Source organism: Aythya marila (genome assembly GCF_965140915.1).
Source record: "Aythya marila genome assembly, chromosome: 3".
NCBI classification, from domain to species: Eukaryota; Metazoa; Chordata; class Aves; order Anseriformes; family Anatidae; genus Aythya; species Aythya marila.
Window position 1 is genome coordinate 93,784,720 of NC_139044.1, and position 20,854 is coordinate 93,805,573.

Genomic DNA, 20,854 nt, shown 5'->3' on the forward strand with positions numbered 1-20,854 from the left:
AGTCTGCCCATGGACAGGGGAGGTGAAGGTTCATGTTCTTGGTGAGCAAATGGTGGATTTGTAAACTCAGTTGAAGTGTCTGGATTTGGGAAATACACCATTTGCCAACACTGACATACTATAAGCCAAGACTCAGCTAGCTCCTTAAAGACAGATAGAGTGTTCAACTTTGCTGACTTTTGAAGGAGTGTGGCTTTTTTTGTATGTCTTTTAATGTTCTGCAGAACATGATTAAAAGATGGAGTCATGCACTGTCTTTAAGATGACACATGGTGCTTACAATAACACTAAAATTAGAGCAAATATGTCACACATGAGCAAATCTCCGATTCTGAGTATGTAGAACAGTGCAAGTGACATATTTCCAAGACTGTGCAAAACCTACAAAAATTAGTAAATTACCAGATTTGTTGAGGCAAAGTAGCTAAACTATTTAGTAGTTTAAGTAAGAACCCTGTAAGTAGAACATTGAGCTTGTACCTTCCAGGTGAGATCTCTGAACACCAAGTTATAAAATCGTTATGGTTATAAACAGGGAGTTATTTTGTGTCAATGGAGCAGAACCAACAGGTGGGAAAGCACTTATCCTTCCAGAGTATCTTCTGCTTTCTTACTAGATTAGTGCAGGATTTTTTTCCTCTGTGTCCAGCTTACAAAATTTTGGTTGATATAGGTCCCCAGAGAAGCTTCTTGGAGGAAGGAATGAAACAGGAAGGGAAAAAAATATATCCATTTGAAGAGTATAGGTCAAGGCTAGGGTGATGAAAGCTCTTTACCTTCAAGCTCAACAGAATTAATTTTATTTTTAAGAACTAATGGGAAAAGTTGATTTTCTAATCCATTTTAATGGGTTTTGTTTTTTTGTTTTTATGTTTTCTCAGTGAGTGATTTCCGTTCTATTTCACAAAAGGGAAAACAGCTTAATCCTTTGAAGCAAGATGAAACTTAAATAGCATCTGGCTTGTTAAAATGACAATTGTCTCTATTAAACCATTGCAGAATACTAGCACTTTCTTTCAATATCTCATCTTCACATTTCTAAGCATTTCTAATTCTTCACATTTCTAAAAGCACCATTTCTATTTATAAACATAATTTTATATATAATATATATAATATATATTAATATATATATATTTCCATTTATAAGTATAAAAGCCCCTTGTCTTCTGATGGAATCACGATGCCAGAAAGGTGCATGTGCAATATTTGCTTTTCACTAGTATAACTAAGGAAACTTCAGACTTAGTCTAATCGTCACGTGTTTCCCTCCTATTGCTGATTTTGCTGGTCTGTACTTATACATGGAATATATGGAGGTATATGGAGGTAAATGTGTTGAGGTAGGAGAAGATCACAGCCTCTCTAGTGCTCATATTAGAAATTAGGAACTTTTCCTACTTGCTTCTTTATAACTCCAGACAGAAGAGCTCCCAAAAATATTGTATTATTGGTTTCTGCAATAAAGTTTCAGTTTTTGCTTTGGGGCTCAGACTTCAAGAGTTTGTCCTACATGTGTACATGAGATTTTAGGTGCAAAATTTTCAGATTTAGCTGCAAATTTTTGTGCAACTGCCATGCTCCACACTCCCTGCTAGTGTCATACCACAACAGAGCTGCTCAGTTTGACCCTGGCCATCCACCTTTCTTTTCTCTGAATGGGAAATGTGGGTATCCGATGGAGTCCTACAACCTGCTACAGATTTTGCTATGCCTTTAGGCAAGACGTGGTCATGGTTTATTGCTTCTGTGTTGCTGACTTTATAGTTGCAGACATTTTTCTGTCTCTATGGCAGCATGGCTGCTGAAGCATACTTATTGAATTCACTCAGAGTTTGCTGAAATGACAGTCTTTGAGATTGAAGTTTTCTATTTGTTCTAAGGAAAAGTGTAAAGCACAGCCAATGGCAAAGCAAACTTTCCTACTTGGCCCTGCCAATGTACTCCTGCCCTGATCTTTTCTCATGACGAAAGTAATGTGCTCCAACAGGCCAAATCCTTGTTCATGATCTGGTGGCAGCTAGCCACTAATTTAACTAAACCCGAAGGATTCTTCCTGCATTAGGGAATCCTCAAGTGGCATTAAGATACTAGAGCAGCTTTCTGGAATGAGGCGAGAGGTGAAGCAGCGTTATGGGGATGGCCAATTACATAGTAATAGTAGTCATGATTTGATCTAGTCAAAAACTTTGCTGGCTGTCAAGGAACGGATAGATGGTTTATTCCACCTTTCCTTGCTTAAATGACCCAGGAGATCTGGAGCTTCTTAGACGTTCTGACCGTAGCCTCTTTGCTGAGATTCTTGACTATGGTAGCATTTCTGTTGTAGACAATGGGCTGTTTGGGTCCAACTAAGCTTAAACAGCCTCCATAAAGGTAAAGACAATCAGCTGTATTCTGTCTGAATGTGTTCATTGTTGCATTTCATGCTATTTACAACATAATGCCTTGCTTTTTTTATCATATGTTGTAATTTTAAATAGATTTAAAAAAAAAAAAAACACTAGAGCCAAAATTTGCAGCTGTTTTTCATCTTAAGTGTGATTTTTGTTTGTTTGTTTGCTTTATTTCTCTTCACAGAATAAAAGAGACTTTTAAAATTAAAAATGTCACAAAATGTGATGAGAAATTTCAAATAATGGTGGAAAACTGAACCCTGAGCTGTCACTGACTTTTGAAGGGTCTGGTTTTCACCTGATGTTATACGAATTCTGGAAAACAAAACAAAACAAAACAAAACAAAACAAACAAACCAACAAACAAACGAAAAAACACTTATTGTCCTGAGTAATATTTTGAATTTCTGTAGTAAATGACTATTGTGTGGACCAAATCATTTGCACTGATCTGGAGACTTTTTCTCTATTTCACCATCTGTTCTTAAGAATCAGTTCTATTTTTCTCTAGGTGCTCACAACTTATTTTTAGTTTGTTTTCTGAGTAAATGGGTAAGAACAGTCTGCTGGCTATTACCATAGCTAGATCCTGCTTGCAGGAAGGTAGGCAAGAAGATTGACATATCAATGCCAAGACAAAGTGGTGTGAATTTCTGCTGCTGTACAGAATAATAAAGCCACACTGCAGGAGAAAATCTATCTTTTATACAGATTTCTGGGCTGCACCATTAGTAGTCCCCTATTCTGAGCTGGCACTTAGATATTGCACACACTGACTTTTGAGGACTTTTTATATTATTCACAGCAAAGTTTGGAGCTGACAGAATCTATATGGGAAAATGATTATGTATTCCAGGAGGAGACAATACAAATGTGAAATTATGGCACTGTAATATTGCAATACTTTATATTCTAAACAGTTTTACAGTTTTCTATTAAATTTATTGAATGATACACAATATATTTACAAATAACCATGTCAAAGCCTGTCGCATTCAGAATTATACCATTCAGTTTTAAAGTTCTGATAAAACTGCTTATTAGAGAAAAAATGGGCATTTAAGACTCCAGAGAGTACTATTTATGAGCTTGTGGTACGTTGTTAATTTGTTCAGTGCTAGTGTAGCGAGTCAGGCTCTTTTAAATCGTAAGACTGTTTTCATGTTAGCTCCAGAGGGAGAAGGTATGTTTTCTCCTTGTGTGGTCATTCACAGTGTTCTATTAGAACACAAACGGTACGAGCCCAGCAAAAGATTATCCCTTAAAGGAAGGCAAAAAGACAAATTTAAAGAAAGCTCTTTCAATTTCCTTTACCTAAAAAAAAAAAAAAAAAAAAAAAAAAAAAATCCTTCATTGTTGCTGAGCTCTTTGACCTGATTATGTAGATATTTCTCACATGTAAGCAAATGTTGTATGCTTGTCTGAGTGCATTTTGTCTTATTTTTCTAAGCGTTGAACAAGCACTGTTTCAAGAGCTAAGCAAGATGTTTTTTCAGTGTAAAAGGCTTGTAGTACGTGTAAAGTGGTTAGTCAAGATAAAACAGTAAATTCCTACCATGTCATTGTGATTAAGCAGCATAAGAATACAGTGACAGGAATGTCATAATTTTAAATTTACTTATTATACACAAAGACTGTTTCCATCTCTCCTACTTCTTTAAGCATATATTCATGCTGTCTGTAAGGTAACAATTCAGCTTTAAGGTCCGTGCAAGCCAAGTCTGTCTTTAGTTGTTTTGGACAGTCAAAATGTAAAGTAAAACACTTTTTTCTTGGTATTGTTGTTTTGATTACTATTTATGGCAGAAAAGGAATAGGTTTCTCTAACAATAGATTTAAGTTTAAAAGGCTTAAATGGTGAAAACAGTTTCTAATAATGCGTGCTGCTTTGTAGAAGCATGTAAAATGAAACTGATGAGAGTTAAATATCTTGTTTTTAGTATGTTCATTGCAGTAAATTATTTGTGATACAGATGTGGTTCTGGAACCAATTGTGTCAGGAGATATGTGAAAACAGAACAAATAAACGACCCATGCTAAACATTTAGTAACACAATTATACTAACTCCCCTGAGCAGCCCTTCTGAATTACTGGAAAATTTCATGGGAACAAATCTGAGAATATACCAGGGAATCAAGGGTTAAAATGTAATAATTACGTTATTGAATCGATATATAATTTCTACTTTGATATATAGACTTATTTTCTAAACATCTGTACTAATATGAAACTGTCATATATTCATGTTTCGTTATATGATATAACTGCTGTCATATGTTATTAATAACAGACTTTTTTAGCAATGCTATTCCTTTGAATTTAGTTGAAATTGGAACGTGATTTTGACATTTTTTGTCTTTTGCACTGGACGGTTTATAAAATTTAATATTCCTGAGACGTTCTGGTGCTGAAAGATGAATCCTTTATACACAGTCTCAATTGCATATTTTGTGTATTTATATCAGGAAGCTAGATTTTTCAGATTTTCCAGAACTGCAGCTTTCATATGATGAGAGTCATTTCAGATAGGCTTGTAAGGGGAAATACCTATATTATACTTAACAATTATATGCTGGCTACAGCACATGCTATGCTGCGTTATGATGAGGATGTGTCAAAGGATTATTCATTTGGGCTGGAGGAAGTTATTGTCAGCAAGGAAGTTAAGGGCAAAAAGTAATAATATTTGGATGTCGTAACTTTCTATTTTCTTTAATTTAGGGATGCAGACTTGTTCCTGTTAGACACAAGAAAGGCTCAAGCTTCTGATGTGGGCTGGTTTGTGTTTGACATTACTGTGACCAGCAATCACTGGGTGATTAATCCACAGAACAATCTGGGCTTGCAGCTCTGCGCTGAAACTGGGGACGGTAAGAGATTTACTATAGATCATAAGTCCGTATATGCTCTTGTCATCCTGTTGCCCTGAACCTTTTCTGGATGGGTGTTTTTTAACTCTGCTGGGTGGCAATCCATGGAGGGTTTATAAATGAAGAACATAGGCTTGTCCTGCTGCAGCTACGGTCTGGAAACTGTTTATTGTTCTTAATTCTGTAGAATATAACAATTATAAGGCTAACTGAATCAAGCTAAATTAAATGAAGTTTGGGATAAAAGTTCTTACATGAAAAATCAAGTTCCATTTTAATGTTCTTCCACTGATGATTACCTACATGCAGTTAGGACATTCTAGCAGATTTGTGGAATTTTTAGTTTATAAAGTTTCTAAATATCTTTCTGGGCTGAAGCATGGAGAAAGGTATAAAACAACCTCTGAATATTTCAGAAATGACCTCCTAGACCCTGATACTAATGCTGTAGAGAGGTTAAGAATAGGGTAATTTGGAAATTGTTTTTCTATCCTTCAAAAAAAACATTAACCTCAAAACTTTTTTACCTTGAAATGGGTCAAAACTTTGAAATCTTGAAAAAATTTATTTGCTGAAAATTAGAAAGAATTCTAACAAATCTGAAGTAATAACTGTGGGTTTTTTATAGGACAAATTTACTCGACTACTACATTATTCACAGTTATACAGTTTATTAAAAAGTGAAAATGCATCTCAGTGCAAAACACGGTTTTTAGAGGTGTTCTTTCTTAGACTTATTTAGAAACTAATACAAAGAGAATTATATACCTTTTTTCTGTGATGGTTCACTTAATCTGTATTACTTTACAAGCAAACTTTCAGATTTGGCTCTTTCTTGTCAAAAAGCTTTCTGTGTCAGAGGTCAGGGGATCTATGATGCCAGTTAATCTAAACCTTAGCTGACATAATGTTAATGAGTAGCAGAAGAAACCCTGGTGTAAGGATTAATATATATTTTTTTTCTTCTTTGTTCTGGCTATATTTTCTCATTGTTTTTGATCTGCATTCTCCCTCAGGCTCAGCTGGGCTGTGAACAAAGCCCCTCATACTTCTCTGGCAAGTGCTCTGGCTGCTGGAGAGTTATGGAAAAGGCTGCCATGGGCTCTGATGTCCTCCTTTAGGCACAGTGCTGTGAAAAGCCTTGAACTGGGGTGCACAATTTCACCTAACATTGCTCACAAAGTTCAGATACAGTCAGCAGAAAAGGAAGGCACGGATACTAAGTTGACCACATTGCTGCTGCATTCGACTCTTCAAATGGCCTACACCTGAGCATGAGCTGTGCATGGGCATGGTTTTGTTAAGGCCAGTTTTAAGACCTTAACATTTTGGAGAGGTGACACCTCCGTCAGTCATCCAATGAGGTGGACTGGCTCCCAGCCAGTTTTGCTGTTCCAGAATAAACTCCATCCTTAACAGTCCTCCCCCCCCACGCACCCCCCCCCCCCCCCCAGAGATTCAAAAAAAGAAATTCTTGAAAATGAAATACCCATGAAAGGCACTCATTAAGAAATCCTGGAACTAGCAATTTGTTGGTTCTAGCCTCAACCTTATATTCATTCAGGAAACAGCAGGAAACAGCAGGAAAGTTTGTATGGATAAAAGGAAACCTTTAGATTAATACACTGAAGAAATTGTAAAAGAACAGTTTATATAAATATTTCCTCTGTCTTACTCCCAAGATCAGAAAGGTGATAGATAATTTTCTATTTTAAATTCCAAAGCCACAGGCAGCTTTACCTTCTGCACCTCACTTATTTGAATTTCTCAACACAGCTGCTCAAGTGAGGAGGGAATTCTCCTCTTTCCTCACTTTCTGTTCCCTTTTCAGTTTATTCATGCAAGAAGAATGCCCTTCCAGAGAATTCTCAAAATTTAGAATTCTCAAAACTATTGGGAAGACCTGTGCTATACCGCTTCATTTTAGCATAAGGAAAATCATCCTTTCATGCTCTTACAATTTTGCTCTTAAGGCTTTGATTATTTTTATTGGGTTGCTGTTACTTCTGGAAGCTATTAGAAACACCAGCAGTCGAATGACATGTTTGTGTACAGATGAAACATGAATTTTTGTACATGACTCAGTTTGTAGTGGACTCTGTTTGCAACCCAGAGAACCCCACCCACCTTTCCTCCAACCACTTCCCTACCAAAACCCAGGGACTCATTCAAAGCAATAGAAAAACCTGCCATTGGCTCAAGGAAACTTCAGGCCATGCAGGTCTGAAGTACCTTTCCACATGCCTTCAGCTGCCCATTATGTTTATGGGAAGTATAGGAGGTCTGCCCCCATAACTGGAGAGATATTTGTGATAAGACCCTGGTAATTTCTGAGACTTCAGGGTGCTACTGTGTTGTTATCATTATCATTAATAGTAATCTTTCTTATGGTTGTCTTTCAGTGACTTTTTAAGCAATTACTTGTGGAGATAAAATTCTCTAGTGATCCCTGAAGAAGATACATATAAAATAATAATGTCTATGTAAGGAATAAAAAAAAAAAAGTAGCTATTTAATATAACAGTGTGATAAAAACAACTCTGGAACAATGTCTGGTTGCTGTAATTCATATTTTCCCCCCTTTGAAAATGCTGAAAAAATACAAAAAGCCACATGACATTGGAATGTGTTTTCTTTTCTCTTTAAGACAGTATTTGGTATCATACGCATCATTTTCACATGAAATGTAGACTTTTTCTCTTAATGGGACATTTTATTTTGAACAGTAAGAATAAAGGTTTGCATGACACATATGGAAGCTGTCAACATATAATGCACTGTTTCCCTGGGGCTGTGGTAAATTAAGGTTCTTTTTTTTTTTTTTTTTTTTTTTTTGATTCTCTTTTTTAAAGTCTCCTCAGCATTCTACAGCATCTCCTTTTGGCCATTTCCCTCCTTTTGACACCAAAACTCTCCATGGTGTTTAAAATGAGAGGTGATCATTTTCACACTGATGGAAGTGCGGGTGTTAGATGAATTGCAGCATAAAATCAATGCAGATGCAGAAACGATTTGAAATGCTCCATGTGATGCTTTTCCTGTATATATACCATATGTGTCCTATGACTTAAAACATGTTCCAGTGAGTCAGCACCTTTGTATTAACACTTAACATTTTTATAATTAGAAGTTAGCAATTTGCACATCACTTCTAATGGAGAAGTACAAATCTGCAAGAGCCTTCTTTTTGCTGTTTATGTCAGTGCTGAGGAGAACCTAATGTTGTCTACAGAAAATGGGAGAGCGAGAAAGCGTGTAACTATGATTACTGTTGATCCATAAGAAAAAAAAAAAAAAAAAAAGAAACAGATCCCAAATATACACACTTCAATATAACATCCTGGGTAGCCTTCGTAGCCTGTACTTCTATGTGTTTTCCTGCCATGGACTGCTGCCATGGCTCTCAGCTTATTTTCCATCAGCCTGTGCATCACAGAGTTGGTACTTTGAAAAACCCAAGCTGATTAAGGTGATTTCTGTTATCATGTAGTCCTAAGGCAGGTTTTCTTAGACTTCCTTGCTGTTTGAGGTAGGCAGACAACAACAATCTTCAGTTCCCTGACTGACTCTTACTTCAGGTATTTTATTCTTTTCCTCAGAGCAAAGGGAAACTTGAACAAAAATAGGTTCCCTGATCCAAGTGAAGGCTGGGGAAGGCCAAGTCTTTCTCCAGCACGTACTTGGGTACACTACTACATGTGTCCCCTGGAAGGGGACGTTGGCTCCTACTCCTACATGCTACAAGAAAGACTGGGGAGCTGCTTCTTCAGTGTCATGGGGGAGACACTAGGAGACCCTATATCCCTGGTTTTTTTTGTTTGGTTGGTTGTTTGGTTGTTTTTTTTTTTTTTACCTTCTCCTCATCTCAGCCTGGGACTTTCAAGGTCCTTTCCTTTTCTCCTATGAAGCTTTTAGAGGCAGCATGTCCACCTTCTCTTCTGGGGAATGCACTGCAGGAGGTGGCCAAATTGCTTTTAACCCATAACAAACTGTGGCAACACCCTGGCTCTTACAGGCAGTTGGCTGCACACTTTCACGTTGGCCTTGACCTCTCCTTTACAACACTCAGTGTTACTAATCTCATTCCGAGGTTGCCCCAGTCAACCTTGGCACCTACCCTATGTGACCACAGTATCTGGCAGGTAGACCAGAGGATGATGCTGGGTTGTCACATTTAAGTTCTTTGGTGGAGCTGGTATTTACAAGGCAAAATCATCAGGAGTGATTTCACCTTCATTAGCGTCCTTACAGTGGGGGAATTTAGGATATATATATATATTGATATATATATGGACTTTGGCAGGCAATAGCTCTGCCTAAATTCTGAGCCATCTGGAAGCCATATAGCCATGTTAGCACAGCACTGAACCCAAGCTAATATATCCTGCCCCTCAGCAGGTTTTATTAGCTTGGGCTCAAGCACTGCCTAAGTACAGCTACATGAGTTCTGGTTCAGAGCTGACTTTGGCCAAAGTTATATGAGTAAATTAAACATGCTTGGGAATACTGTGGGGCACTGAGCTCTGCTGGTGTGAAACAAGCCAGAGGGACGACTCTCTCAGCATCCAGAAAAAGGGTGGCCACATGGCAGCCACCACAGGAGAGCCTGGGGACAGCTGGCACTGGCCGTGAGCATGGTAACAGCACCTTGGGTGGCCCCAAGAAGTGCGGATGGTCCAGCTCCAGCACCTGGGAGCGCTCCAGGGCACCCCTTACTTTTTGCAAATAGGTGTAACCTGTTTCCAGCTGGGTCAGAAATACCATCAGCATTTTCATGCATCTGCTTGTAACCAGCAACGTGAACACATTCTGTGTTAGTACGGGCACACTTACTTGAGAGAGGCTCCTGCCCCTGCCACCAGTGCACACTGGAGCATACTGGTCCTGGCTGTTTGGCTGTGCATCTCCCCCCCTGCCCTGCTTCCCAGGCAGATGAAGAATACATCAGCATCTAAGCTAAACCAGTAGTTTCTAAACCAGTAGTTTAGGAATAATAATAGTAAGAGTTTTTGCTTAGTTTCATTCAGAACTTTTTTATCCATTTTATACTTTCGTGGATGACCAATTAATCTAATCTTTCCTTGTTTTATGGTCTTCCTGAACAAATTCTTAACTGTTCAGAAAAGCCTTAGGGCTCCCATAGACAATTCACAGTTTAAATACACTAAATACAAAGGATAAATCAAGCACTTAAGAGTTTTTGTGTATGATTACATCTGATTTTTTTGTGTAAGCATACATGGTCCTGCTGCATTATACAACATGCCATGGTTCCTAACGTGTTCACAAATTATCCCAAGTGATTTCTTCAAGAGCTTTATGAATACCAAAATCAACACACAAAAAAAAAAAAAAAAAAAAGATATGCAAAATTCATTTAACTGAACAGAATAAAAACAACAGAATGTAAGATTTTAATAACAAAGGCTGGAACTTCAGTTTTGACTAAAGCTGCGAAGCCTCGGAAAATGACACAGCAGACCATCCAAGACCACCCATTTTTCAGAATTCCTTAAAGCCTCCAGGGAGCAGACAAGTCAATAAAATACATGAAACTTGTTTCAAAAGCTGTATTTTATGTCCATGTAGATAAATGTGTCCACCAAAGGAAAAGTTTGTGCAACAGTTTATGGAGGTAATCCAGTAGAGAGAGTATAAAATACTTCAGAGTTGGAAGATTGTGGATGCCTTATATATGGACCATCATATTTGTGTTGTTAGCTTTTCTTTTTTCATTTTTTAAATAAATCTTTATTTAAGCTTTGATAGCCAAACTCTCCCTCAATTCTGTTGTTTCCATGAAGTCCCATTGCTCACAAGAACACTGTTCAAGCATGAGAAATCAAGCAAATTTCTATCTAATTTTGAAACTACCTAGTGAGCTTTCAGACTCAGAACCTTAGAAGTGTGTTTGCTCAAGTTAGACATTATTGGACCTTGTATACTCAGGGTCTTTCTCCAAAAGGACTTCCCCAGTCTTCATGGGGATCACTCCCCACAAGAAGAAAACCATAGATGTGTCATTGGAATGTTTTGGTATTTTTTTCAACAGACCAGAAATGAATTCCCAACATCACTGAATTTCATAATTCTATCTACAAATATGTAAAATTATTACCAAAATAACTACTGTGACCTAGAAGTAGTGGTTAATCTGTAAAATGTGTTTTGTGGCTTGTTGAACACTTTTGAAAGTAAATAAGTGCTTGTTTTTCATAACAAAATGAGTGGTTTGCTGCAGTTCGATGACTCAGGACAAAATAATGGATCTTGGAATCACTCGTTGTCCTGTGTTGCCAGTGTAAATCTGGCCAAAACACATAATGGCTGAAAGCTCTTGCAAAATTAGTGTCTGCTCAATGCCTTACATAAAATATATATTGCATGAGGAGAGAGAGCCAGGTCACAAATCTTACCACTGTCACTGGCATCCATGCTGGCGATCTCAGAAAAAGTCAGGATTCAGAATGCCATGAAAAATGAGGTGATCTCTCCAAGTCAGGACTGTGAGACAGATTATTATTGAAAGCTTGAAAAGCTCTTGCATTTCCATTTGGAGTAGCTGGGGAAGAAAATGAATTTTTAAGATGGGACTCAATCAGTTTATGAAAGGAGGTGTATGCTGTTACTGCATGTGACAGCAGAAAACCATTCAAAGGAGTGACACAACAAATAGCTCCAGAGTGTTTATCCTGAGTGCTGTTCTTATTCTGTAGGTTTAAAAAAGAAAAAGAAAAAAAGAAAAAAAAAAGAAAAAAAAAAGAAGAAAAAAAAAAAGAAATTAATAGCATTGTTGAGGTAGTACCTTTTAAGCTGAATGTCACAGCTATTTTTGAAACAGATGTTCCTTTATTATAAGAGAATGTTAAAAAGGAAATAATATTAATTCAGTTCAGTCACTCAGACCAGCACTTCCACACAACCTTTTATGCAAACTGCTAAGGGCACTTTACTATCAAATAGAAGAAAAGCCAAAAATAAGTTTAAATGCCAAGTTAAACAAACACATCTTGCCAAGGACTCAGAATCATATGAATAAGAAGTAAGGAGTTGAGCAGATTTGGGACATAATGCTTTAAACAAGTTTTAAGTCCCTGAATATACCTGTCAATATGGAAAAGAGACAATAAATTATCATAGCAGGATTGAAAAGCACATGCCAGAATAAGAGGAATACAACGGCTCTAGATTGTCCCTGCACAAAGTCCATCTATTGCACTTATTTATTTTTGCTAGGTGTATCTCAAATGCAGTGGCTAGGTTCAGTGAAGTGGGCATCACCAACTGCTGGTTTCTTACATTGTGTGCATCTATACAGTCTGAAAAAAAAAATAAATCTTTGAAATCCTTAGGATTAAAGATATGATAGAAGTATAAAAATAAAGCCGGTTTCAGAATGCTTGACCATATTTGATTCTTCTTCAGACATTCTCAAGAGAGGTAGAGATACACCTTGCTCTTTTGGTTTTCCAGTTGGGTGAAGCCGTCAGGGAAGATATGGGGTCAACCTGAGCCACTCAGGTGACTTTAGGAAATGCTGCTCAAGTATCACAGTAGGGAACAACTGTGGTAGAGAGACCTGAATTTCCAGTTGCCACTGAGGCCAAGAGAAAGGTTTTATAAATGGTTACTATAAATGATAAACTACAACCACTTACTAAAAGTGAAGCCCATGGATGCTTCTTGCTACAAAGACCAGTTCAGGTTAGGGTAAGATTTTTCTTACTGTGTCCTGAAATCCATGCTACAGAAAAAGGTGTGGTCTGCAAGACTATGACAAGACTTTGACTGAGCTCCTGCTATAGCAAAATGCTTGATGTTTTTCAGCGGTTTTCACTAAAGGACAATAGAAGTTCTGTAAATACAAACTTTCTTTTGCACAGAAGCAACCTAAAATGGAGACATATGTAGTTTGAATTTCAAAATAGTTTGAACTTCAAAACCAAACAGTTCAGAGAGCCTCCTCAGAAGAAATTTAGTGTCTCAAGGGCAGTGTATATTTTGATTGCTTCGTCGTCTGAAGGTCAGAGTTAAGCTAAGGTATATGATAAACCAAGAGAGAGAAATTTGATGATGAACCCATTGAAGCCAATAAACATTTTTGTCTTAACTTCACTAGGAGCAGATTCAGTGCATATACTATTCATGAACTGAAAAAACGGGTCCTAAAAACTCAGGCTGGCTGCTTAAAAGATCAAACAAATAAAGGAATAAAGTCACATAAACTGTTTCTGTGTGTAAAAAGGCTGTGGGTTACAGGCTTAATTTTTATGGTATATCTCTATACCCTGAATAAGTAAGTAAGCCCTAACTTGTGGAATCTTAATAGTCATCTCATTGCTGAAGTCTAAAGGAAACCCAGAGGAAACTTAATAATATTAAAAGTTATTTTAAAGGGAGTTCACATTGGTTTGAAGGATATTTTGCTTCGCACACAATATCCACCATTGTAAATTCAGAGAACCTAGATTTAAATTCAGAAAACCTACACACATCTTTACAGCACTCAGTATATAAATCTAAAAGTATTCTTAAAATGTCCACCAGTAAGGTATTAATCTTTTACAGATAAAATTAAAATTCTGAAAGTCATTGGAACAAAAAATAAAGAAAAATAATAAAAAATATTCCCTCTAGAAATGAGGGGAAACTTGGAACTTTGTGGTAAGAGGTTGGTTTGTCCATGTTCAATGAATAGAGAATAGTCTGTACAGTTTTTCATATCTGACTTGCAACAGAATATTTGAACATACAGAAATTAATGTTACTGAATTATTTAATAGTTACATACATAAATACATGAAAAGAAGAATTAAAGAAACACAAGACTAAAAAGTCATTTAAAATGAAATCAGAAGCTTCAACAAATATATTTTTCCCTTGCAGTCAAAAAAGTAATTATCAAAATTGTTCAGAATATGTTGCCAATTACTCTGCTCCATAACTGCTAACTTTCTCAGTTCTTCTCCTGCCTTTGCTGGGCTCTCTGTCACTGGAAACATCTTAAACCAATTTAAAGTGCTACACCTGAATAAACATGTTGTAAAAGTGTTTATGTATTGAAGTGGGTCAGTTCAAGGTATGGTATTTGGCTGGAACTTCTAATTTCTCTTTTTACTGCAAAAGGGCTGCCAGAAGGAGGAAGTCTGAGCTGAATTAATACATTTGTTACAGTGGAAGTAGAATGGAAACTACTTTAACCACAAATCAAACTGCCTCTTTCATTTACGCCAGTGATAGAGTTTTTCTAAGAAATATAGACTCTGGCGTACAGCCACTGTACGTTTGTGTTTGAAAAGGAAACCTATATGCTTATTTCTATAAGGTTGATTCCTAGGCTTATTTGTAAGTTCTCTTTCAGGGTGATTAAGCTAACAGTATTGCAGGTTAGCGAGGCAGATGCTCCTTTGTTGTCTACGCAACAAACGCTTCCAGCCAGTTTAGAGGAGTCCTCCGATGCCCTGATGCCGCAGCGCGGGCGATGCTTGTGCCTGCGCCTCCCCATTTAAAGGACCTCTGTGTCCCCCACCCAGCACAGCTGCACAGCTTCACATGACACTGTCTCGTTTTCTGACGGTTGAAGGGCTCTGCATAATACACGTATGCACAAAAGTGTTTATGCTGCCAAAATAAATTCTGTTAAGAGCAAGGGTTTATTTGCTAAAATGTCACTGATGCAGTTTCAGTGACTTGTTTTGCTTTCTTTTCTTTTACTGAGGTTTAGATCCTATAGTATAGTGAGGCTACCACATGGTCCTGGCTGAACAAATATTTTAGAGAAATATGCACATCCCTTGGGTACCGAACCAAAATCAATAAAGTCCATATTTCAAACCCTGTTCTCTTGAGCAACTGAACACCTTCCTACTTTTACTAGTGAATGGACATCAGTTTGAGTAACACTGTACAATATTTGTTTTTAAAGCAGAGGTATATTTATTATCCACGCTTCTCTTTGCCATGTATTTGCTTTGGGGATATAAGTTTCCACATCTGACACCCAAGCGATGCAAAAACTAGATGACTGCATTACATTATCCTTTTGATAGCCTATAGATCTTAATGGGACTCATTTATTTTTTCATTTCTATAATTGTATACATGAGACTGAATTAAAATATCCATGTATTGAATAATATATACAGTGTATGGAGACTGTACTTTCATGCAATGACAAACTACCTGTAAAGCTGTTGAAACTTTTGTAAACTGTTGAATTTTTTGTCCTTTAAGTTCTCTTAAACAAAAGAAGGTTAGGATTTCTATTCATGTAACTTCAAGGTTATGGGCAAAATCCTTGCCTTCCTTCAGTCACTGGTGGAAATCTCAGTGTGGCTTCAGGAGGGGCAGAACTTCACATAATGTATATAACTTGTGATTTCCATTGCTTTATAGGTCGAAGTATCAATGTTAAATCTGCTGGCCTGGTTGGAAGACAAGGGCCTCAGTCAAAACAGCCATTCATGGTTGCATTCTTCAAGGCGAGCGAAGTACTTTTCCGTTCTGTCCGAGCAGCCAACAATAAAAGGAAAAATCAGAACCGCAACAAATCTAGTAGTCATCAGGAGTCTTCTAGGATGCCAAGTGTTGGGGGTAAGACGAAGCTATGATTTACTAGTCCATGTTTACAGGAGTTATGGGCACCTGCTCAAATGCAGTGGTGTCTCAGTAGCTTAACAAGACATTGCTCATTGGCTGAGCTGTCAGAAACTGTGTTCCTGCCCTGTTTCTGCCTGCCCCCATAGCTTTGCTTAAACCTCTTTTGTTATGCTGGCTCTGAGCATGATCTACCTTCTGTGAGTTGGTTCACTTACATGTATGACTTAATTTTATTTGTATTTGAGGTGTAGGTAGAAAAAAATGTACCGCTGTTTCTCTAGTTTCATTTGCAGATCTGGAACATAGTTATTTCTGAGGTAGGTGACTTAGAGGGATGCACGTGTTCCTTCTGAAGATCCTAGGTTTTGTAAAGCTCCTAACATTTATAAAGGCACTATGGATCTCTGTTTATAATTGCTTTGTTTGTTTGTTTGTTTTTGAATATTGAAAGGTTTTCTAGTGTTCTGTGTAACTATAACACAAACAACTATAACATCTGCACAACTAACTTTTAAATCCCATCAGTCAATATTGTAGGAGAGCAATTAGAAATAAATAACAAAAAAGTTGCCAACTAGGCAATTTTAACTTCTTATTAGTAAACAAAACAAAACAAAACATGCCCTATATCAAAAAGGTATTATTATCCATTACTTATAAAGTGATACTGACTAAGCATTCTCTCCTTATTATCTATTTAAACTTCTTCAGAAGTCTTGTAACTCAGATGTGATTTAAGCACGCACATCAGTTAAATTTGCTAGCTTATGCTAGCCCTAGATCCATTCACTTCAGAAAAAGAAATGAATTTGCCTTTTGGATGATACTATTTTGATCAGCTTTGGTTCTGCAGAAACCGTTCCTTCTATTTTCCTGCTACCATACAATGCACTTCTGCTATTTTCATAAAAGGGCTCAGGACTGAATAGTACAACGTGAGGTTTTCTTGTGTTGTTTTTGGTTTTGTTTTCTTCAAATACAGTTAAACATGCTCTTTGTAACTGCATTAAATCTAAAATACTCTCTGTTAGCTCCAGGGTAAATAATATTCTCTCTGAACAAAAACAGAAAAAAAAAAAGTTAAAGTCTTCTAACATTTTCTGGAAAATATTTCTACTAATTTTGAGAATTATATGTATATATATGTATTGAAAAACTAATCTAAGTGCACAGTACTTTTAAGGTACCTAAATATAAGTATCATACTTCAAATTGAATCCCTTCTTTCTAGTCCATGAGGAAATGAAAACTGAACAGGTTTGTTAAGCCTGCTTGATTATAACAGGGAAGATGAACACAAGCTCCCTGCTGGCTTAACTTGGGAAAAAAAATCAGCCTTAACACATGCCAGCAAGTTGCATCAGAATGAGAATTGCCTCATGAAGAGTTGTATGTATGTCTCAAAACACTGGTCAGCCTCATTTATGCATCCAGTCTTGCTCCAGAACTGCTGTAAAACAAGAAAAATCAGAATATCTCTAGTGAAATGTGCATTATGAAACAAATTTTCTCCTAACCTCTTTAGGGCCCCAGCCTGCATAACCATAGATATGCATCACTGTATATGTTGATCCATGCCATATTTCTGTCCAAAAGCTTGTTAGCTTCAGAAAACCTTAGTGTTAGAACAAAATTAGATTAAGAAGCAATTGCATGTGCAGTTGCATCAAGGCAGAGGCAGCAACCTGTGACTGGAGATGGGGGTGGCAAGATGTGGGCAGGCTGGAATAGGTGGCAAAGCTACATGTAGATGAGTAACCACAGCCTCACATAGCAATGTCCTCCTTAACAAAACTGCTTGTAGGACTAGCTTCTGCACCACAGTAAACTGACTTTCATGCTGTTGCCTTGCAGTTTGCACCAGCAGTCCCCATATCACACATAAACAAACTCCTTTTGTTTGTGGGCCCTTAAAGATCAGTGATGGGAATTTTCATGCTGTAAGTGAAAAAAAAAATAATTAAAATCTGTGAATGAGGACATTGATGACTGCAAAGGTAATATGTGCAGATTCTATCCAGATGTTGTAATGTGAAAAAATGATGTGAATGAGAGAACACATTCTTATTTCCCATATCTTTGCATCTTCACAGCAAACAAGCACAGCCTGCTATGAGGGAAAAGCTATGCCCTTTTCCTCCTATATTCCAACTTCCGGAACTGGACAAGTGCATTGCATGCATTGCATTGCAGCAGGCTTCTGGGAGGAGGCTGAGTCTCGTAGTTTTGCACAGCTTCCAGAGGTTTCCAATCCTTCTCCTCATTTTTCATCAAAGAAAATCCCAAAGATTACTGCCCATCCTCCTCCTCACAATGGTCTGTGATGCCACATTCAATTATCATTTACTCCCTGATGCAAGGCCCTGTGGAAGTAAATGACACAGTGGTGGGCAAAAGTCACTGTGTGATGTAGGTGCTTGTTTCTAAGCTTGTTCTACAGCATCCAACTCAGACTTTGACAGTGACAAATGCTCATCTAGGTAGCCAGAGCCAGGTAGGTGTGTTGCCACTTATAAGTCACAGTGTTCAGTTATATTTTCCCCAAATTTACTCCAGTCCTTACTTCCTTTTATTTTGAATTTCTCTCTCTCTCTCTCTCTTTTTTTTTTTTTCCCTCTTAATCTTTTTCTGTTTCTTTTTCCCATTTTTTTTCTTCTTTTTCTTCTTCCTTCCTGTTGCCTTTTGTCTTTTGCTTTTTGTCTAATTTCTTTTCTATGTTTTTGGACCCCACTGATTAGCTTTACTGTATTCTCAGGACATCAAAAAGGACAACCCTGCTGGGCAACTCAGTTCTTCCACTGAATTACACACATTTTTTAATTATTCATGAGGACATAGACAAACACAAAATAGAGAAAATAAAATCTATATGCACCAGTTATTATTATACCAGCTGGGTAAATGTTAGCATATTTGGTGCCAGCATCCCTATGTTCCTAAAATCTTCAAAAGAACATGACCTCAGTGTAGTGCAAAGACACAGAAATTAAACTTAGCATTCAGACCTCACCTGCCTGCACAGAGGATTGAAGTGTTTATTACTTATCCAGTCTATCGCAGTCAAACTGAAGATAAAATGAAAAAAAATAAAATCAAAACAAGACAATTTGTTCCCGAAGTACCTCATATAACTGCCTCGAAACAAAGTCTGACTTTATTTTTTCTTTTTGAACATTACTAAAAAGTATATATTGATACATATATAATCAGGCACTAGAGGATAACCACATCTGAATTACATAAATTTTGGTCATAATGCAATGAGATTAAAAAAAAAGCAGTGCTTAACTGTGCATATCCTGTATTTCATTGGTTGATGTCACACTTATTAATGAAGAACATGTGATGTAGTCATGTCTCAATGTCTTTATTTTCCCTGCCAAAATAAATAAATAATAATAATAATCCTTTTAAAAAAATATTACATTTTCTTGCCCTCCTTCCATAACTCCTTCTGCTACCTAGGGGTTTGGACCCTAACTGCCGTCCCTGATAATGTTGGGAACAACATTTAATTACCCATAATGGCCTATAGTTTTGCTTCTTGACAGAATAAGCATATGGGCCTTGAAGCTGCATTATATGAAATTGGATGCTTGGCACCAAACCTTGTTATAAATGTCACATTTGATACTTACATGCAATGTTACAATAGACACAATGTTTGTCTTGTATGAAAGATAGAATTCAAGGAAGGAATACACATTTGCCTGAGTTTAGCTTTCTTCATAGGTGTGTGGATTAGATGGTTTACCGATTCACGTCTTCATATAAAATGCAGACCACCATATCAGGTAACGTGGTGTGACTGTGCATCCACCCCTGGTTAACCTATGTTCAAGTAATTCAGAATATCAAGACAACATGTCTCAGCAGTGATGCACATATTTATTATGTAGCCTTTCTCCTTTAACTGTAGACACTTCTGCTGTATTCTGGTACAAAAACTTCTGTACATATTCTTAAATATGGAAATGTCATGACTGAGAGAACTTACAAAAGCACAACCTTCAGCTTACATTAGTTTAACTGCTTTGGTGCAGTCTAAAAACAGATTTTGATTTCCCTAACTGTCTCATATGCATATCTTTCCCACATTTTTCAGTCATAGATTGTTTTTTTCAATGTGACTTGCATTGTATATACTGAATTTAAAATTCTTATTAATGACTGAAACATAAAAGCTCAATATTTACCTCCTACAAATGCTGATATTAGTGAAAAACAGTATACAGATCTTTGTAAAGAAAGAGTAAGACAGTTCAAATTTTTTTGAACTTAAATTTCCTTTGCACTTCCCTTACTTGTAATGTAAGTGCAGAACATACCTGACACAGGCAATTCAGCACAAGGGATAAGTAAGGGGTCTTGGTTTTATTGAAAGCATATAGATTTTCGGAAACTCATCATGTCTTAGAGTATCCTGCCTTGCTTTCGGTGGCTGCTCCAGAAAGATACAGGAGTTCTATAGGATGTGGGCATATACTTTGGCCCTACCTGCCCCGGGCAACAGAGGGTATCTGACGTGGCAGCAGGTAACTAGTTACCTGTGGAGAACTGAGCTGAATCTTTAATGACTGTCATTGACAAATAGCTCATTCTAAGAGAATGCTAGGAAAATGCTAAGGCTAGGAAAGAAAGTAGTACTCATCTTTAAAAAGAAATGGGGTTTGGGATACTATAGGTATAAGGTAGCCTAACTTAACACTCATGACAATATTACAACAAGTTATTTAAAACTGCAAATGGATATATCTCAACCTGTGCACAGTTTTTGACACCATCTCAGGAGACATTTTGGGGCCCAGGTGTTTTCAACAGAAGATATATACATAGCTTGATAAGAAAAGAAGAAAAGAAAAGAAAAGAAAAGAAAAGAAAAGAAAAGAAAAGAAAAGAAAAGAAAAGAAAAGAAAAGAAAAGAAAAGAAAAGAAAAGAAAAGAAAAGAAAAGAAAAGAAAAGAAAAGAAAAGAAAAGAAAAGAAAAG

At 37.0% G+C, this 20,854-nt stretch overlaps 1 protein-coding gene across 3 annotated transcripts in view; it reads left to right on the forward strand.

The window, feature by feature from the left end:
• BMP5 (bone morphogenetic protein 5) overlaps positions 1-20,854 on the forward strand; it is a 55,510-nt gene that overhangs the window by 24,114 nt on the left and 10,542 nt on the right. For all 3 annotated transcript variants that reach the window (XM_082756840.1, XM_082756841.1, XM_082756842.1), the window contains 2 exons: positions 5,119-5,267; positions 15,663-15,860. In XM_082756840.1, coding sequence (XP_082612966.1) covers positions 5,119-5,267; positions 15,663-15,860 — 347 coding nt within the window. The remainder of the gene's footprint in view (positions 1-5,118; positions 5,268-15,662; positions 15,861-20,854) is intronic.